At 54.3% G+C, this 12,320-nt stretch overlaps 1 protein-coding gene across 3 annotated transcripts in view; it reads left to right on the plus strand.

The window, feature by feature from the left end:
* KDM4B (lysine demethylase 4B) overlaps positions 1 to 12,320 on the plus strand; it is a 152,192-nt gene that overhangs the window by 36,190 nt on the left and 103,682 nt on the right. For all 3 annotated transcript variants that reach the window (XM_063109639.1, XM_063109640.1, XM_063109641.1), the window contains exon 3: positions 10,406 to 10,571. In XM_063109639.1, the coding sequence (XP_062965709.1) occupies positions 10,431 to 10,571 (141 nt within the window). In that variant the 5' untranslated portion in view covers positions 10,406 to 10,430. The remainder of the gene's footprint in view (positions 1 to 10,405; positions 10,572 to 12,320) is intronic.

Here is a 12,320-nt window from a genome sequence, read left to right on the forward strand (position 1 = left end):
TTGACTATTATAAATAATGCTTCTTTGAACATTCATGTACAAGTTTTTGTATGGATGTATGTTTTCATTTTGCTTGGGTAGATCCCTGGGAGCAGAATTGCTGGATCATATGTAAATTAATTCTGTTTAACCTTTTGGAGAATTGCCAGACTGTTTCCACAGCTGTTGTGCCATTTTATATTCCCACCAGCTGTGTGTGAGGATTGCCTTTGATTTTGAAAAAATGTCTCAGAACAGTTGTCCCCTCTACCCATTCCTGGCTTGGAGCGGGATCTTGAGCTGAACAGCTGCACCGGTTAATCGCCCAACCCCCCTGGGGCAGCCAGGCTGATGGCAGTGGGTCCCACATCAATGGGGATTTGCTTCTCATCCAGCCTTCTTCCCACCCCTCTGGCTGTTTGCTTATTCTTGTATTTACTTAACTGTAATGATTTCTTCCTCCTAAATATGTCACTAGTCTGTTTTTTCAAGTGTTGTGGTGTTTTCCTGCACTGTAAAACAGCACACCTCGAGCACCCATTTTAATATCTGTGCACATGGGTATGTGATGTGCTTGGGCTAATAAGAAACCAGCCTAACTGTGGGCCCTGAGCAGCTCTGTGTTCTCCAGCTCTGGGGGATGGGGACTTGCTGGGACATCTTGGGCCATTGGGGGCACTTTCTTCTGGAGTCTGACCAGGAGAGCATCTTTTTCCTTTTTCTTTTTCTTTAAATTAAAACAAATGCTGAAGGGCCGGCCCGTGGCTCACTTGGGAGAGTGCGGTGCTGATAACACCAAGGCCAAGGGTTGAGATCCCCTTACCGGTCATCTTTAAAAAAAAAAACAAAAAAAACCCCAAATGCTGAAAATAAAGAGTGTTTCCCCTTCCCCCTCCAGCTGGCTAGTACCAGGATCTGAATCCTTGACCTTGGTATTATAACACTGTGCTCTAACCTACTGAGCTAACCGGCCAGCCCAAGAGTGGTTTTTAAGAGACTTGTTAAACATTTTTCGTTTGCCTCGTCTGCTGGGACAGGCCCCACAGCAAGGGAGCACGTGATTGCCCATTGGTTTTCTCCTCTGCAGTTTGGGGTGCTTAGGTGGAAGGACTGGGCACTGTGGAGACCCCCCTCATTCTGCAGATGGAGAGGAGAGTCGCTGGAGTAGGCGACGGGGCCCACATTATTCATCAGGGCTTTGTTACACATGGCGTGTTTATTCGGCATAGGATAGGCTCTGGGGGCAGGCACTGTTAGTCCTGGACAACTTCCTCGAGCATGGTCCTGGTTACTGTGGTCCCTGGGGATGTCACACACTTGCTCTGGGGATTAGTGACAGGCCTGAGCTTGGCCCCCAGGGAGCTTGAGTCTCATGCCTGCCCTTCCTCATGTAGCTCTAGTGTGGGCACAGGACATAGAGCGGTAGGACCCACACCCAAGGCCATCGTGCTACCAAGCTTGCAGTTCACACCTTGTGCCTTCATCCCAGGACCTCCCCACTTGCTTGTACTGATGCCTCAGCCTGAGCATCTGTGGAAATAATGTGGTAAACCTGATGGCTGGAAATCCTACCTCTCGAAGTCGAGCCTGCACGATTGCCAGCGCCCACGTGAAGATGCAGGCCAGGGCGCTCCGGGAGTTAGCAGCTGGATCCAGCCCTGTCTGCCTCGCTCAGACCGTGGCCATCCCCACCTTAGCTCTGTGACCAGGGAGGGGCAGCTCTTCATGCTCCACGACCCGCAGCTCTGCCCACAGACCACTGTGTGTAATTCAACCCCGTTTCCGATTTTCTGGAAACTGTGCATTTATCTGCACAAGCGTAAGCAGATTTGCTTCTTTCCCAAGACGCACCAGGCAGCTGCAGTCTCTGGTTTGGGAGGGGTTGGAGGGACGTGGTGGTTGTTACTTAGTTCTTTGCTGATATATTTTTCACGTGGCAGTTCTATTAGGCAGAATAAGGATCCCCAGGATGTCCATGTCTTAATCCCTGCAACTGGTGGAGGTGTCACCTCACATGGCAAAGGGACTCTGCAGATGGGAGGGTTGAGGACCTTGAGATGGGAGATCATTCTGGATTACACAGGGTCTTCACAAGAGGGAGGCAGGAGGGTCAGAGGCAGAGAGAAAATGGAAGATGCTGCGCTGCTGGCTTTGCAGACGGAGGAAGGGGCCATGTGCCAAGGGCTGTGGGTACCTCTGGAAGATGGGAAAGGCAAGGAAACCTCTAGGGGAACCTTCAGAAGGATCACAGCCTGAGATTCGTGCTGGACTGCTATCCTTTGGAACAATAAGAGGACAAATTGTTGTAAGCCACTAAGTTTGTGGTCACTTGTTACTGCATCCATAGGTGTGAGTACACAGTCTTACAGGTGGCTCTTCTTTCTGTCCCCTGGACTTTGCTTCTCTCATATCACTGTGAGGCTGGCCACCAGTCCCCCACCCTGAGCTCATCTCATGGTGCCTACGCACGCCCCCACCCAGCCAAGCTTGCCTTCCTCACAGCCTTTTGATCTTGCATTTATTTCTAAGTTGGTCGTGTGACCATGGCCTCCTGGGTTCCTGCCTCTGGGCCCCTGCCTGCTTTGTCCCCATTGTCCCTGTGGCCAGTTCTGATCAAGGCTGACATCACCTGTGAGGGCCATCCTATCCTGGACTCCTGTGGGGCCTCTGTCCTCCACGGCTGGTCTGGCACTTCTGCTTGGCCACCCGCCCTCCTTAGTGTCTCTCTGAGCCCTGTGCTTCCCATGAGCTTGTGTCCTGCTGTTTGGATGAGCTAAAAAACTATAAACGCCAGCCAGGTACAGAAGGCAAGGCATGCGGACTGGCCTGTACCCTTCAGATCTGGCTGGAGAGCGGCTGGGGCCGAGGTTTTTCTGACTCTGGGGTTGAGTGGTGACAGCTGGACAGCAGGTGTTCACCCCACGAGTGTCCCCAGCCTGTGGGCTCCCTAGATCAGGGATCATGGAGAACCTGACCCACAGTTGGTTCTCTCCATGGTATAGGATGAAGCAGAGAATGTTCTGGTGCCAAACGTCCTTCTTCCCTGCACAAGGGTCCTTTATACAGATTGGGCCAGAGACAAGAGAATCCCGCTTCCTCTTGCTAGGGGAGGCTTTTGGGGCTCCTCTTGGGACTCAGTGACACAGTGCCTGGCAGACTCTGATGGACATGGGGCTCCCCTGCCAGCCCTCTTGGTTCTGAGCTCTGGTTTTGGGACAGACAGAACATGTCATGTGGACGCTGTGGGGCTGTCACCAGCTGTTTTCACCCCACCATCCAGGCTGACTCTAGGCCTATCCCCTCCATCCTGCCTCCAGGGGTTTCTGTTGCAGGGCTGGAATCTGGATGGGGGGAGCCCTCTGATTCTGGGGACATGGGCAGCTGTGGGGGGTGGGTACAGGTGAGAGTGGAGGCCTCAGTGTGGTCAGCCAGACTGTCCCTGCCCATGGCCCCTGCCTTGACCCTATGCATGAAGACCACCAGGTGAGGTGCTGCACAGGGCAGCAGCCTGGGAAGGCATCCCAGGGCAGATTGATGATGATGTTGTAAGCCACCAAGTTTGTGGTCACAGGTGTGAGTATACAGGTTTATAGGTGGCTTTTCTTTCTGCCCCCTGGACTTTGTGCATCTCTCACATCACTGAGGCTGGCCACCGGCCCATTTCTGGGCTGACCCTGCTCGTTCCTTTCCTTGCTCGAGAGGGAGCCGGCCAGTGCAAGGGCATGGCCTCCTGTGAGTTGTGGTCGGTCCCAGGGCGATGATCCACAGGGCAGTCACACGGGGAAGGCCTGGCCCAAGGCGTGCAGGATCCCCTGAGCAAATGTTTATCTTTCTTTTTTCTTAATAACAGCTTTGTTGAGATATAATTTGTGAACTATACAATTCGCTCACTTAAAGTGTGTAATTCAGTGGTTTCTAGTATGTACAAATGTCTGCTCTTTGGCCTCAAAATGAGGAGGGGAGAGGAAGGGATGCTTTTTTCTTCTCTTGGAGGTTTTGAGAGCTGGGTTGGATTAAGCTGCTTCCATGGGGCGAGCCAAAGCCAGGGTCCCCGGTAAGTGTCTTGCGGCCCCACATCCTGTTAAAGAAGAAACCTGGGCAGACAACCTTAGCTGGCTGGGGCTGTAGGGTGCCATCCCAGTTCTGCACAGGCTGCGGTGGCTGGCTTGGGTCTGGGGCAGCCAGGATGCCAAGTCCCGTCCAGCCCAGCTGCCGGGGCTCCTGTGGCTTGAGCATGCGAGGCAGCCCTAGCTCCCACAGCCAAGGGGTCTCAGCACGGGTGTGGGGGACACATCTGAGTCTAAGGAGCTGTTCAGAAACACTTGTTTGATCTGCATAGGAGTCTTCTGTGGCTGCTGTAACAAATGGCCACAGAATTAGTGGCTTACACAACACACGTTTATTCTCTCACACTCTGGAGGGCAGAGTCTTACATGAGTCTCACTCGGCTAAATTCAAGGTGTGGGCAGGACTAGTCCCTCCTGGAGGCTCCAAGGGAGGACCTGTGTCCTCCTTTCCAAGCTTCTAGAGGTGCCCACAGCCCTCAGCACGTGGCCCCTTCCTCTGTCTGCAAAGCCTGCAGCGCAGCGTCTTCCAGTTTCTCTCTGACTCTGACCCTTCTGCCTCCCTCTTATGAGGACCCTGTGAGGACACCGGGCCCCTGGGTAATCCAGGATCACCTCCCATCTCAAGGTTCTTAAGTTAAACCCATCTGCAGAGTCCCTTCTGCCATGCAAGGTGACATATTCACAGGTTCCAGCAATTAAAGTGTAGCTGTCTTTGGAGGGGACATGTTTCTCCTGAAGTCTCCTGTTCAAACCAGCCCCCTGCCCTGCTCCTCCTCTGATCTGCCTCTTGGGCCTCTGGGGACAGAAGCTGAGAGTTGGCTGTCGCTGCTCCTCCTTGCACTCAGCCGGGTGTGTTAGCTGTACCCCCCACCCCACCCCCGCCATCTTCCCTCACTCTGCCAAGGTGTCCCAGCTTCTGCTCTGGCGCTCTGCAGCCAGGATCAGCTACAGAATCTGCCACCCTGTGCAAAATGAGACCACAGACCCCCTGGAAACACCAATTAAGAGTTTCAAGGAGGGCTGCAGGGCATTCAGGTAGGGGCAGGAGGGACCACACTGGTCACAGCCACGAAGCCACCCTGTCTGCATCCCCTTTCCCACAGCCAGAGGGTCACTGCTCACGTCTCCTTGCTCCAAACCACCCAACCCTCCAGGAAGCTCAGGCTCCTTCCACACTGGTCCCAGAGCTGCCCAGTCTGGCCCTGACCTGGCCGCCCTCCGCCTCACTCCCTCCTCTTGGGCCTTGCTGGCCTCTTGGGACTTTCTGAGACTTGTGCCCCCGCACGGTGGATATTCTATTCCAGCGGCAGCCCCCACCACCCAGCCCTCCCTGGCCCACACCAATGCAGTTTGTCTTTGGAGCTCTCACTTGCTGTCTGCGACGTGGTTTGTCCATCTCCCAATCGGGCCCCACCTGGCTCTAGACCCTCGAATCTGCCTGGCACCTAGTGGGGCCCCAGAGGCAGGCATGTGGGTGTGGGGTTGCACAGAGGGTACATGCCAGCTCTGTGGTTTCGAAATTGAGTTTTTGTCCTGAGCATTAGTACTTTATAAACATTTGTTAGCGTGGTATGGAAAGAAATGCAAACGAAAGTTGGAAATAAAATCCCCTCCTTGCCCCTGCTCCAGTGTCCCTCCTCTCCCCACCAGAAACCCACCACCTTCCTCTTTCTGGAGTGTGTGCCACCATGTAGCATTTTCTATAAGGGCAGGACGCAGGGAGTGAAGCCCTGCACACAAGCCCACGAATAGGAGACAGGGAGACAGGGTCCTCCCTACAGGGGTGCCTGGCCACAGCCCTGCTGCAGAAGTGCCTGTGGGGCCGAGGCCAGCAGAGTCCACGTTTGCCACAGTGGCCCTTGCTTAGTGTACATGCCCGTGTGTTTTTGCCAACGCTACACAGAGTGCATCACAGCATCATGACATTTCCCCCGAAGTAACTCAGCAGTGTCCTAAGAAGGACTTCTTCCATGTTGCCATGGAAACTAGGCATCATCCAATAGTGTCAGCAACACCCAGCTCCTTTCACATTTTCACACTTGTCCCCAAGACGTCTTTGATGAAGCTGCTGTTTTCGTTGCATGGGTTGTGATGGTTCCTTGGTCGCTTTTAGTTAAGGAGAACCCCACTTTTTTTCTCTCTCTTTTTTTTTTTGCAAGTGCAGGTCTTCATTTTTTTCTTCTTTCTTCCCTCCTTTCTCTCTCTCCCCCCCACATCATTGGTCACAGCTTTATTGAGATATAATCCATACACCCTGCAGTTCACCCACTTGAAGTGAACGTTTTCATGGTTTTTAGAACATTCACAGAGTTGTGCAGCTATTACCAGTCAATTTTAGAACATTTATATCTCCCCACAGAGAAACCCCATAGCCTTAGGGTACAACATGTGGCCTTTTGTGTCTGGCATCTGTCACTGAGCGTGTTTTCAAGGTTTATCCACATTGTCGCGTGTGTCAGAGCCTCATTCCTTTTCAGGGCTGAGTCATGTTCCAGTGTGTGGATGGACCACGCTGTGTTTGTTCATTCATCTGCCGATGGAAATGTGGGTTGTTCCACCTTTTGGCTGTTGTGAATTGTGCTGCTGTGGATGTGGGTGTGCAAGCGTTTGTGTGGACGTGTGTGTCCATTTCTCTTAGGCATTTACCCAGGAGTGGAATGGCTGGGTCATATGGTAATTCTATATTTGACATTTTGAGGAACCACCTGACTGTCTTCCCAAGCAGCTGCCCCATGTTATGTCCCCACCAGCAGTGTGGGAAGGTCCTGATGTCTCCAGTCCTTACCAGCAGTGTGGTTGTCTGTCTTTCTGGTTCTAGCATCCTCGCAGGTGTGAAGTGGCATCTCGTCGTGGTTCTGATCTGTGTCTCCTTGATGTCTAGCGATGCTGAACACCTTTTCCTGTGCTTACTGGCCATTCTTGTGTCTTATCTGAGCCCTTGGCCCATTTGTTAAATGGGGCTGTATGTTTTTTGTTGGTGACTTGGAGAACCTCATTTTTTTGGCGAGCCACTGTTTTGAAACACGTCACTCTCTGCACAGCTCCACAAGTCGCTCATAGGGGCTAGAATGTGGTCCTCAGTTCTTCCCCACCATGTTTCTGGTAGACTGGAAGGCCAGTCCCTCGGCTGGATTTCCATCAGTCTAACTCCTTAGTTCTCAAGTATGTACATGTAAGATTTTTATTCCTTCTCCTTCAAGAAACATGTCAAGGGTTATGGAGTGTAGAGATTATGAACCATTTAAATTTTCTTCTTTATAATTTCCCTACTAAAAAACGTCATTTCAAAAGGCACAAATAAGGCCCCGCCCCCCAAAAAACCCCCAGGCACAACCCCCCCCCCCCCCCGCCAAGCTGCCTCTAGGTGGCGGTGGTCACTGAAGGACAGTGCCCCTGCAGAAGCTGCGCCTACTGTCCCAGGACCTGCCTGTCCACCCTCTTGACGGAACGTCCCCCTCCATAGTGAGAGTCTCTCTATGAGAGCTATTGGGGCATTTGTTCACAGGCAATATTAAGGGTGTGCAGCCAGGCTCTGTCCGTGGTTCCCCAGTAACCCTGGGACATGTGTGGAGTCCTCACCCCATGCTTTATAGAGAACGGTCTATAACGAGTCTCATCCATCCAGGCCATGCAGCCACAGCATCAGGATGAGGGTGTGCAGCTGGCTGGCCTCAGGGATGCCCGGCAGCTGCTGACTTGGGCCTGCTCCACCTGGACAAGCAAGCCTTGTGCAGGAGACAAGCAGGTGACAGGACCCAAACCACACAGCATCATCCCCCAATGGGGCTGAGCGTTGGGAGTGGGTGGCCTTAAATCCTGGTGGTCAGAGCCTGGCTGCGGGGGAGGGGGGAGCAGCAGGCAGCAGCTGCTGCAGGGTCCAGCTTTGAGGAGCTCCTAGGAGCCAGTGTGACCCTCTGCTGTAGTCACATGGGCGTGATGGGTAGGAGAGAGCTTGTCTGAAGGGGAGACAGCCAGAGGATGAGGATGGGGGGTGTGATGGGTCCTGGCGCCTGGCACCCACTTGGGTGGGAGGCTTAGGCAGTGGCGGCATACAAAGCCTGGACACACGTCTGGCCCCAGTGCCTACTGCTGCATGGCTCAGGCACCGCCCTCCCCTCAGGGCCCCGTGCCCTCCTCAGTTAACCAGGGCAAAGGTGCTACCAGGCAGAGCCATGCATCAGCCATGTAACACGTGTGGAGCAGGCAGGGGCCTGGTGAGCACTGCTGTGGCCACTGCTGCTGCTACCACCACCAAATTGGGGCACCCTGCACGGCAGACTGAGAAGCTGGCCCCAGGCCTTGTGCCCAGCCACCGAGGGCTGCGGACCAGCAGTGAGACCGGGGTGATTTCACTCCATCTGCCCCCTTACCTCCTCCACCCCTGCCTGGGCAGGCTGCATGCACTGTTGCTATATGTTCGGTTCATGGGGACAGTCATACTCATGCGATTATCCCAGGGCTCGGTTCCCACCATGCTGTGAGCTCCTCGAGGACAGGCACAAAGTCCTGTCTGTCACAGTACCCAGACATCTGGCATGCAGAGTCCCTGTGTGAACACCATGTGCCCTGTCTGAGTTGGAAGGCAGAGGGCAGGTGGGTGGGGGCCTGTGGGTGTTCGTGGAGCTAGCCGGGGTCACAGGTGGGGATTCAGGTGCTGGGTCCTGGCTGTGGGGGAGGGGACCACTGGGACAGTGTGGTGGCCTGAGGGGCCCAGGGAGCCCAGGCCAGGTCAGGGTTGGGTGGGGGCAGCCTCTTGAGCAGGCAGGCAGGCTGCAGGCAGGGACCTCTGGTGCCTGCTGCACTGGGGGGGGGTGTTGGTGGCAGCCCCTTTCCCTTTTCAAACACTGACTCACGTTTTCATGATGCTCTCCTGTAGTCTTGCCCCAGGGAGCCAGCATCACATGTTGTCCACGGAGCAGTTATGGCCTGCTGTGCAGACTGCAGCTATGGCTGTCTGGGAGAAGGTGTCAGGACTCTATGCACAGAGCAGAGGGCCCGAGGCAGGAGTGTGTGCATGTGTGCACACGTGCGCCCAGGATGTGGGCTCTGGGCTGGGGATTTCTATCCCCTGTGATGGCTCCACCACCAGCAGTCCAGCCAGGAGTGTGACCATCAGAGCAGAGGCTTAGCTGCATGGCCACTGTACCTCAAGTCCCAGCCCCATGCACTCCAGGCAGGGGATGGAATGGTCGAGAACACGTGGGTGGATGGAGGGCAGGTGATGAGTTGGCCAAGGATGTCCCTGGGCTTTGCTTCTGCCTGGATGCAGGTACCAGCCCAGCTGGGGCTTCTGGATCTGCCCCTGCTTCCGATTCCTGGGCGCATGCTGCCCTCTAGTGCCCACTTTCGGGAGGGCGTTTGGGGAGGCCGGGCCCGCTGGCGACGTGGAACCCCCTCCCCTCCCTTCCAGGACTGGGTGGATTCCTGCCTTTCTCTCTCATTCCCTGAGTCACTTTGGGGATGTAGGGTAGGGAGGTGGGCTTTGTTAAATCTTTTTATAAGTTCTAGGGTTCTTCTTATCTCTCCCCAATTCTAGGTAGATTCTGTGGTCTTTCTTCCTCGCATCTGGAGAATTTAATTGCCAAGGAAGACCCTTCCCCAGAGTCTGTGACTGAAGCCTCTTCCTGGTTGGGGTGGGCTTCCAGGCACAACCCCTGCCCCCGCTGGTCCCCTTAGTGTCTGGGACAGGACGGAGCCGCTCGAGCCTGCAGCCCCCTCACCAAGAGAACAGCCTGATGCCCGATGTTTTCAGGCACCAGCAGTGAGTCGTGTGGTGAGCATGTTCAGCCATGGTTCCCCTTCTGTGCCGACGTGTCCAGTCTGGTTTATGACCTGCGGTGATGCTCAGTGTCGCTTATGCCTGGAAACGGGCCATTCTGGATGGGACTTCTGCTCTCCTGGTTCAGGATTCCCACTGACAACAGTGGGTCCCCTGCTCGTGTGTGTGTACAGGACTCTCTTTCATGCTCACTCACCTCCCAGAACCCGGCAGGTGCTGCTGTCGCTCTGGCACATCCGGCTCAGGGATAGAAGTATCGATTTGACGCTGATGCCAGCAAGCGTGGACGAGTCCCTGATAAGAGAAGCTTGATTTGCGTGGGCCCCTGGTTTAAAATTAGTGCACTGGCTTCCAGGATCGCCTCAGCTTTTCAAACTAGGACGCCTCTGGTTTTAATTAGTTGAAGTCATCTTGGTCTTTTCTGCTCAGTGCAGAGCAATGAAGCCACTTCACGGTTTTCTTTGTCACCCAACTCAGTGCAAAGGCTCTTTGTCCTCCTGGTGTCATGGGTATTTTTAGCAGCTCTGGAGCTGGCGGATGGCAGTGCTGATTGGCTCACCTCTCTGTCTTCCCCCCACAGGTGTGGCGCCCGTGCATCTGCAGCCATGGGATCTGAGGACCACGGGGCCCAGAACCCCAGTTGTAAAATCATGACGTTTCGCCCAACCATGGAAGAATTTAAGGACTTCAACAAATATGTGGCCTACATAGAATCGCAGGGAGCCCACCGGGCGGGCCTGGCCAAGGTGGGTGACATCCTGGACCCAGTGCAGGTCTCTGTCAGCCCCCACCATGTGCTCGCTGGTGCTGGGTCCCCCCCTGGCCAGGTCCCAGCTGTGGCTTTCTCCGAAGGTGGCACATGTGCATGCATTAGTTTATGGAGCTGCTCTGACCTCATTAGTGGAGGTCTTACCATGAGCCAGGCACAGTTCCAGGCACCGGGATTGAGAAATGACTAGTGCAGTCCCCAGCCCCAAGCGCCACGCTGCGGTCAGGTCCAGCAGGCAGCGGAAGCCCAGGCATCCTGGGTCCAAGTGGACTTCTCCCCTGGGGGATGTCGAGAGTCCAGGAAGCCTTCTGGGGGAGTCAGTGCCAGGGGAGGCCTTATTTTTGCCTGTATATTCCTAGGTAAAAAGGTTTTTTTGAGACCGTAATGCACAGGTGGGGCAGATTGAAACAGTGCAGTAGGTAGAGGGTGACCAGTGAGTCTCCTGCCCTGTCCTGTCCTGGCCCAGGCACTCAGTCCATCTCCCTGGAGACAGCACCACTCCAGGTTCCTTTTGTGTCTTTCCTATCATGTTATGCGTGTGCACGTGTGTGTGTGTGTATGTGTGCGCATGTGTGAGAAAATTCAGACAGGCGTGCCCGACATTGCTTTGAAATACAGATGGTAGCAGCGACTCCTCTGCACAGTCCCCACACCCTGGCTTTGGAGGCCATGCTCTGTGAGTTTCTTTGTGCTCATGTGGGCAATTTGGAAGATTAATAATCTGCGTCTTTCGGGTTCCTCTAGTTGCTCTCATTTAGACTGGGGTCGGCAAACCATCTCTACAAAGTTCCAGACAGTGAATGTTTTAGGCTTTGTGTTGTGGCTGAAGGGTAGAAGTTGCCACAGACAACATGAAATAGATGGGCTGGCTGTGTGCCAATAAAACTTTATTCGTTGACACCACATGTGTATTTCATATGGTCCCCAATATTCTTCTTTTGAAGAATCCCACCCTGCCAACCATTTAAAAATGAAAAAATTTTTTTTTTGTGGCGGGCAGGTACAGAGATCGAACCCATGACTTTGGTGTTATCAGCACCACACTCTAACCGACTGAGCTAACTGGCCAGCCTAGAAAAAGCATTCTTAGCTCAAAGGTTGAACCAAAGCCTGCTGACCCTGCAGTGTGGGATAGCGCCCTGGGGCCCTCCCCCCATCCCCTCCCCTCCCCTGCTTCCCGCTCCTGGGGTCCACACACCTTAACCGTGACATCTGGGAGGGGAGGAAGGCCTCCGTCCCTCCACTTCTGATGCTCATACATCCACACGTGACAGTATAGAAACAACAGAACATTCGCATCCAGTTCACAGCCCTGGTGCCGCTGCTGGTCTGGCTTCTGTTCTCCCTCCAAATGGCTCCAGCGCTCCCTGCCTGCTTTTAAACTGCTTTCTCCAGCCGTCTATGCCTCCCTCCGTGAAGTTCATCATCTCAGGAAGGGCTCTGGACCCGGTTGGGGCCTAGGCTGGTGTGAATTGCCAGGTTACACTTTCTTTCCCACCCGGCTCAGGTCCCCACCCCTCCCTTTCCCCTGGTGCCTGGGGGGCGGGTCAGCATCATCTCCTGCCCTTGACCTGTTTTCATTTTTCCCAGGATGCCTCGGGCCCTTTCTGTTTTTGAATCCCAGTCATCCCTTGTCAGGAAAATGTAGCAAATTAGTATCTTTGACTGGCCCCTTCTTCCGAGGACCTTTAGATTCCACTAACCCCTTCCCCTGGTCTCTGTCCAG

This window comes from Cynocephalus volans, chromosome 10, assembly GCF_027409185.1.
Source record: "Cynocephalus volans isolate mCynVol1 chromosome 10, mCynVol1.pri, whole genome shotgun sequence".
In the NCBI taxonomy this organism is placed as follows: Eukaryota; Metazoa; Chordata; class Mammalia; order Dermoptera; family Cynocephalidae; genus Cynocephalus; species Cynocephalus volans.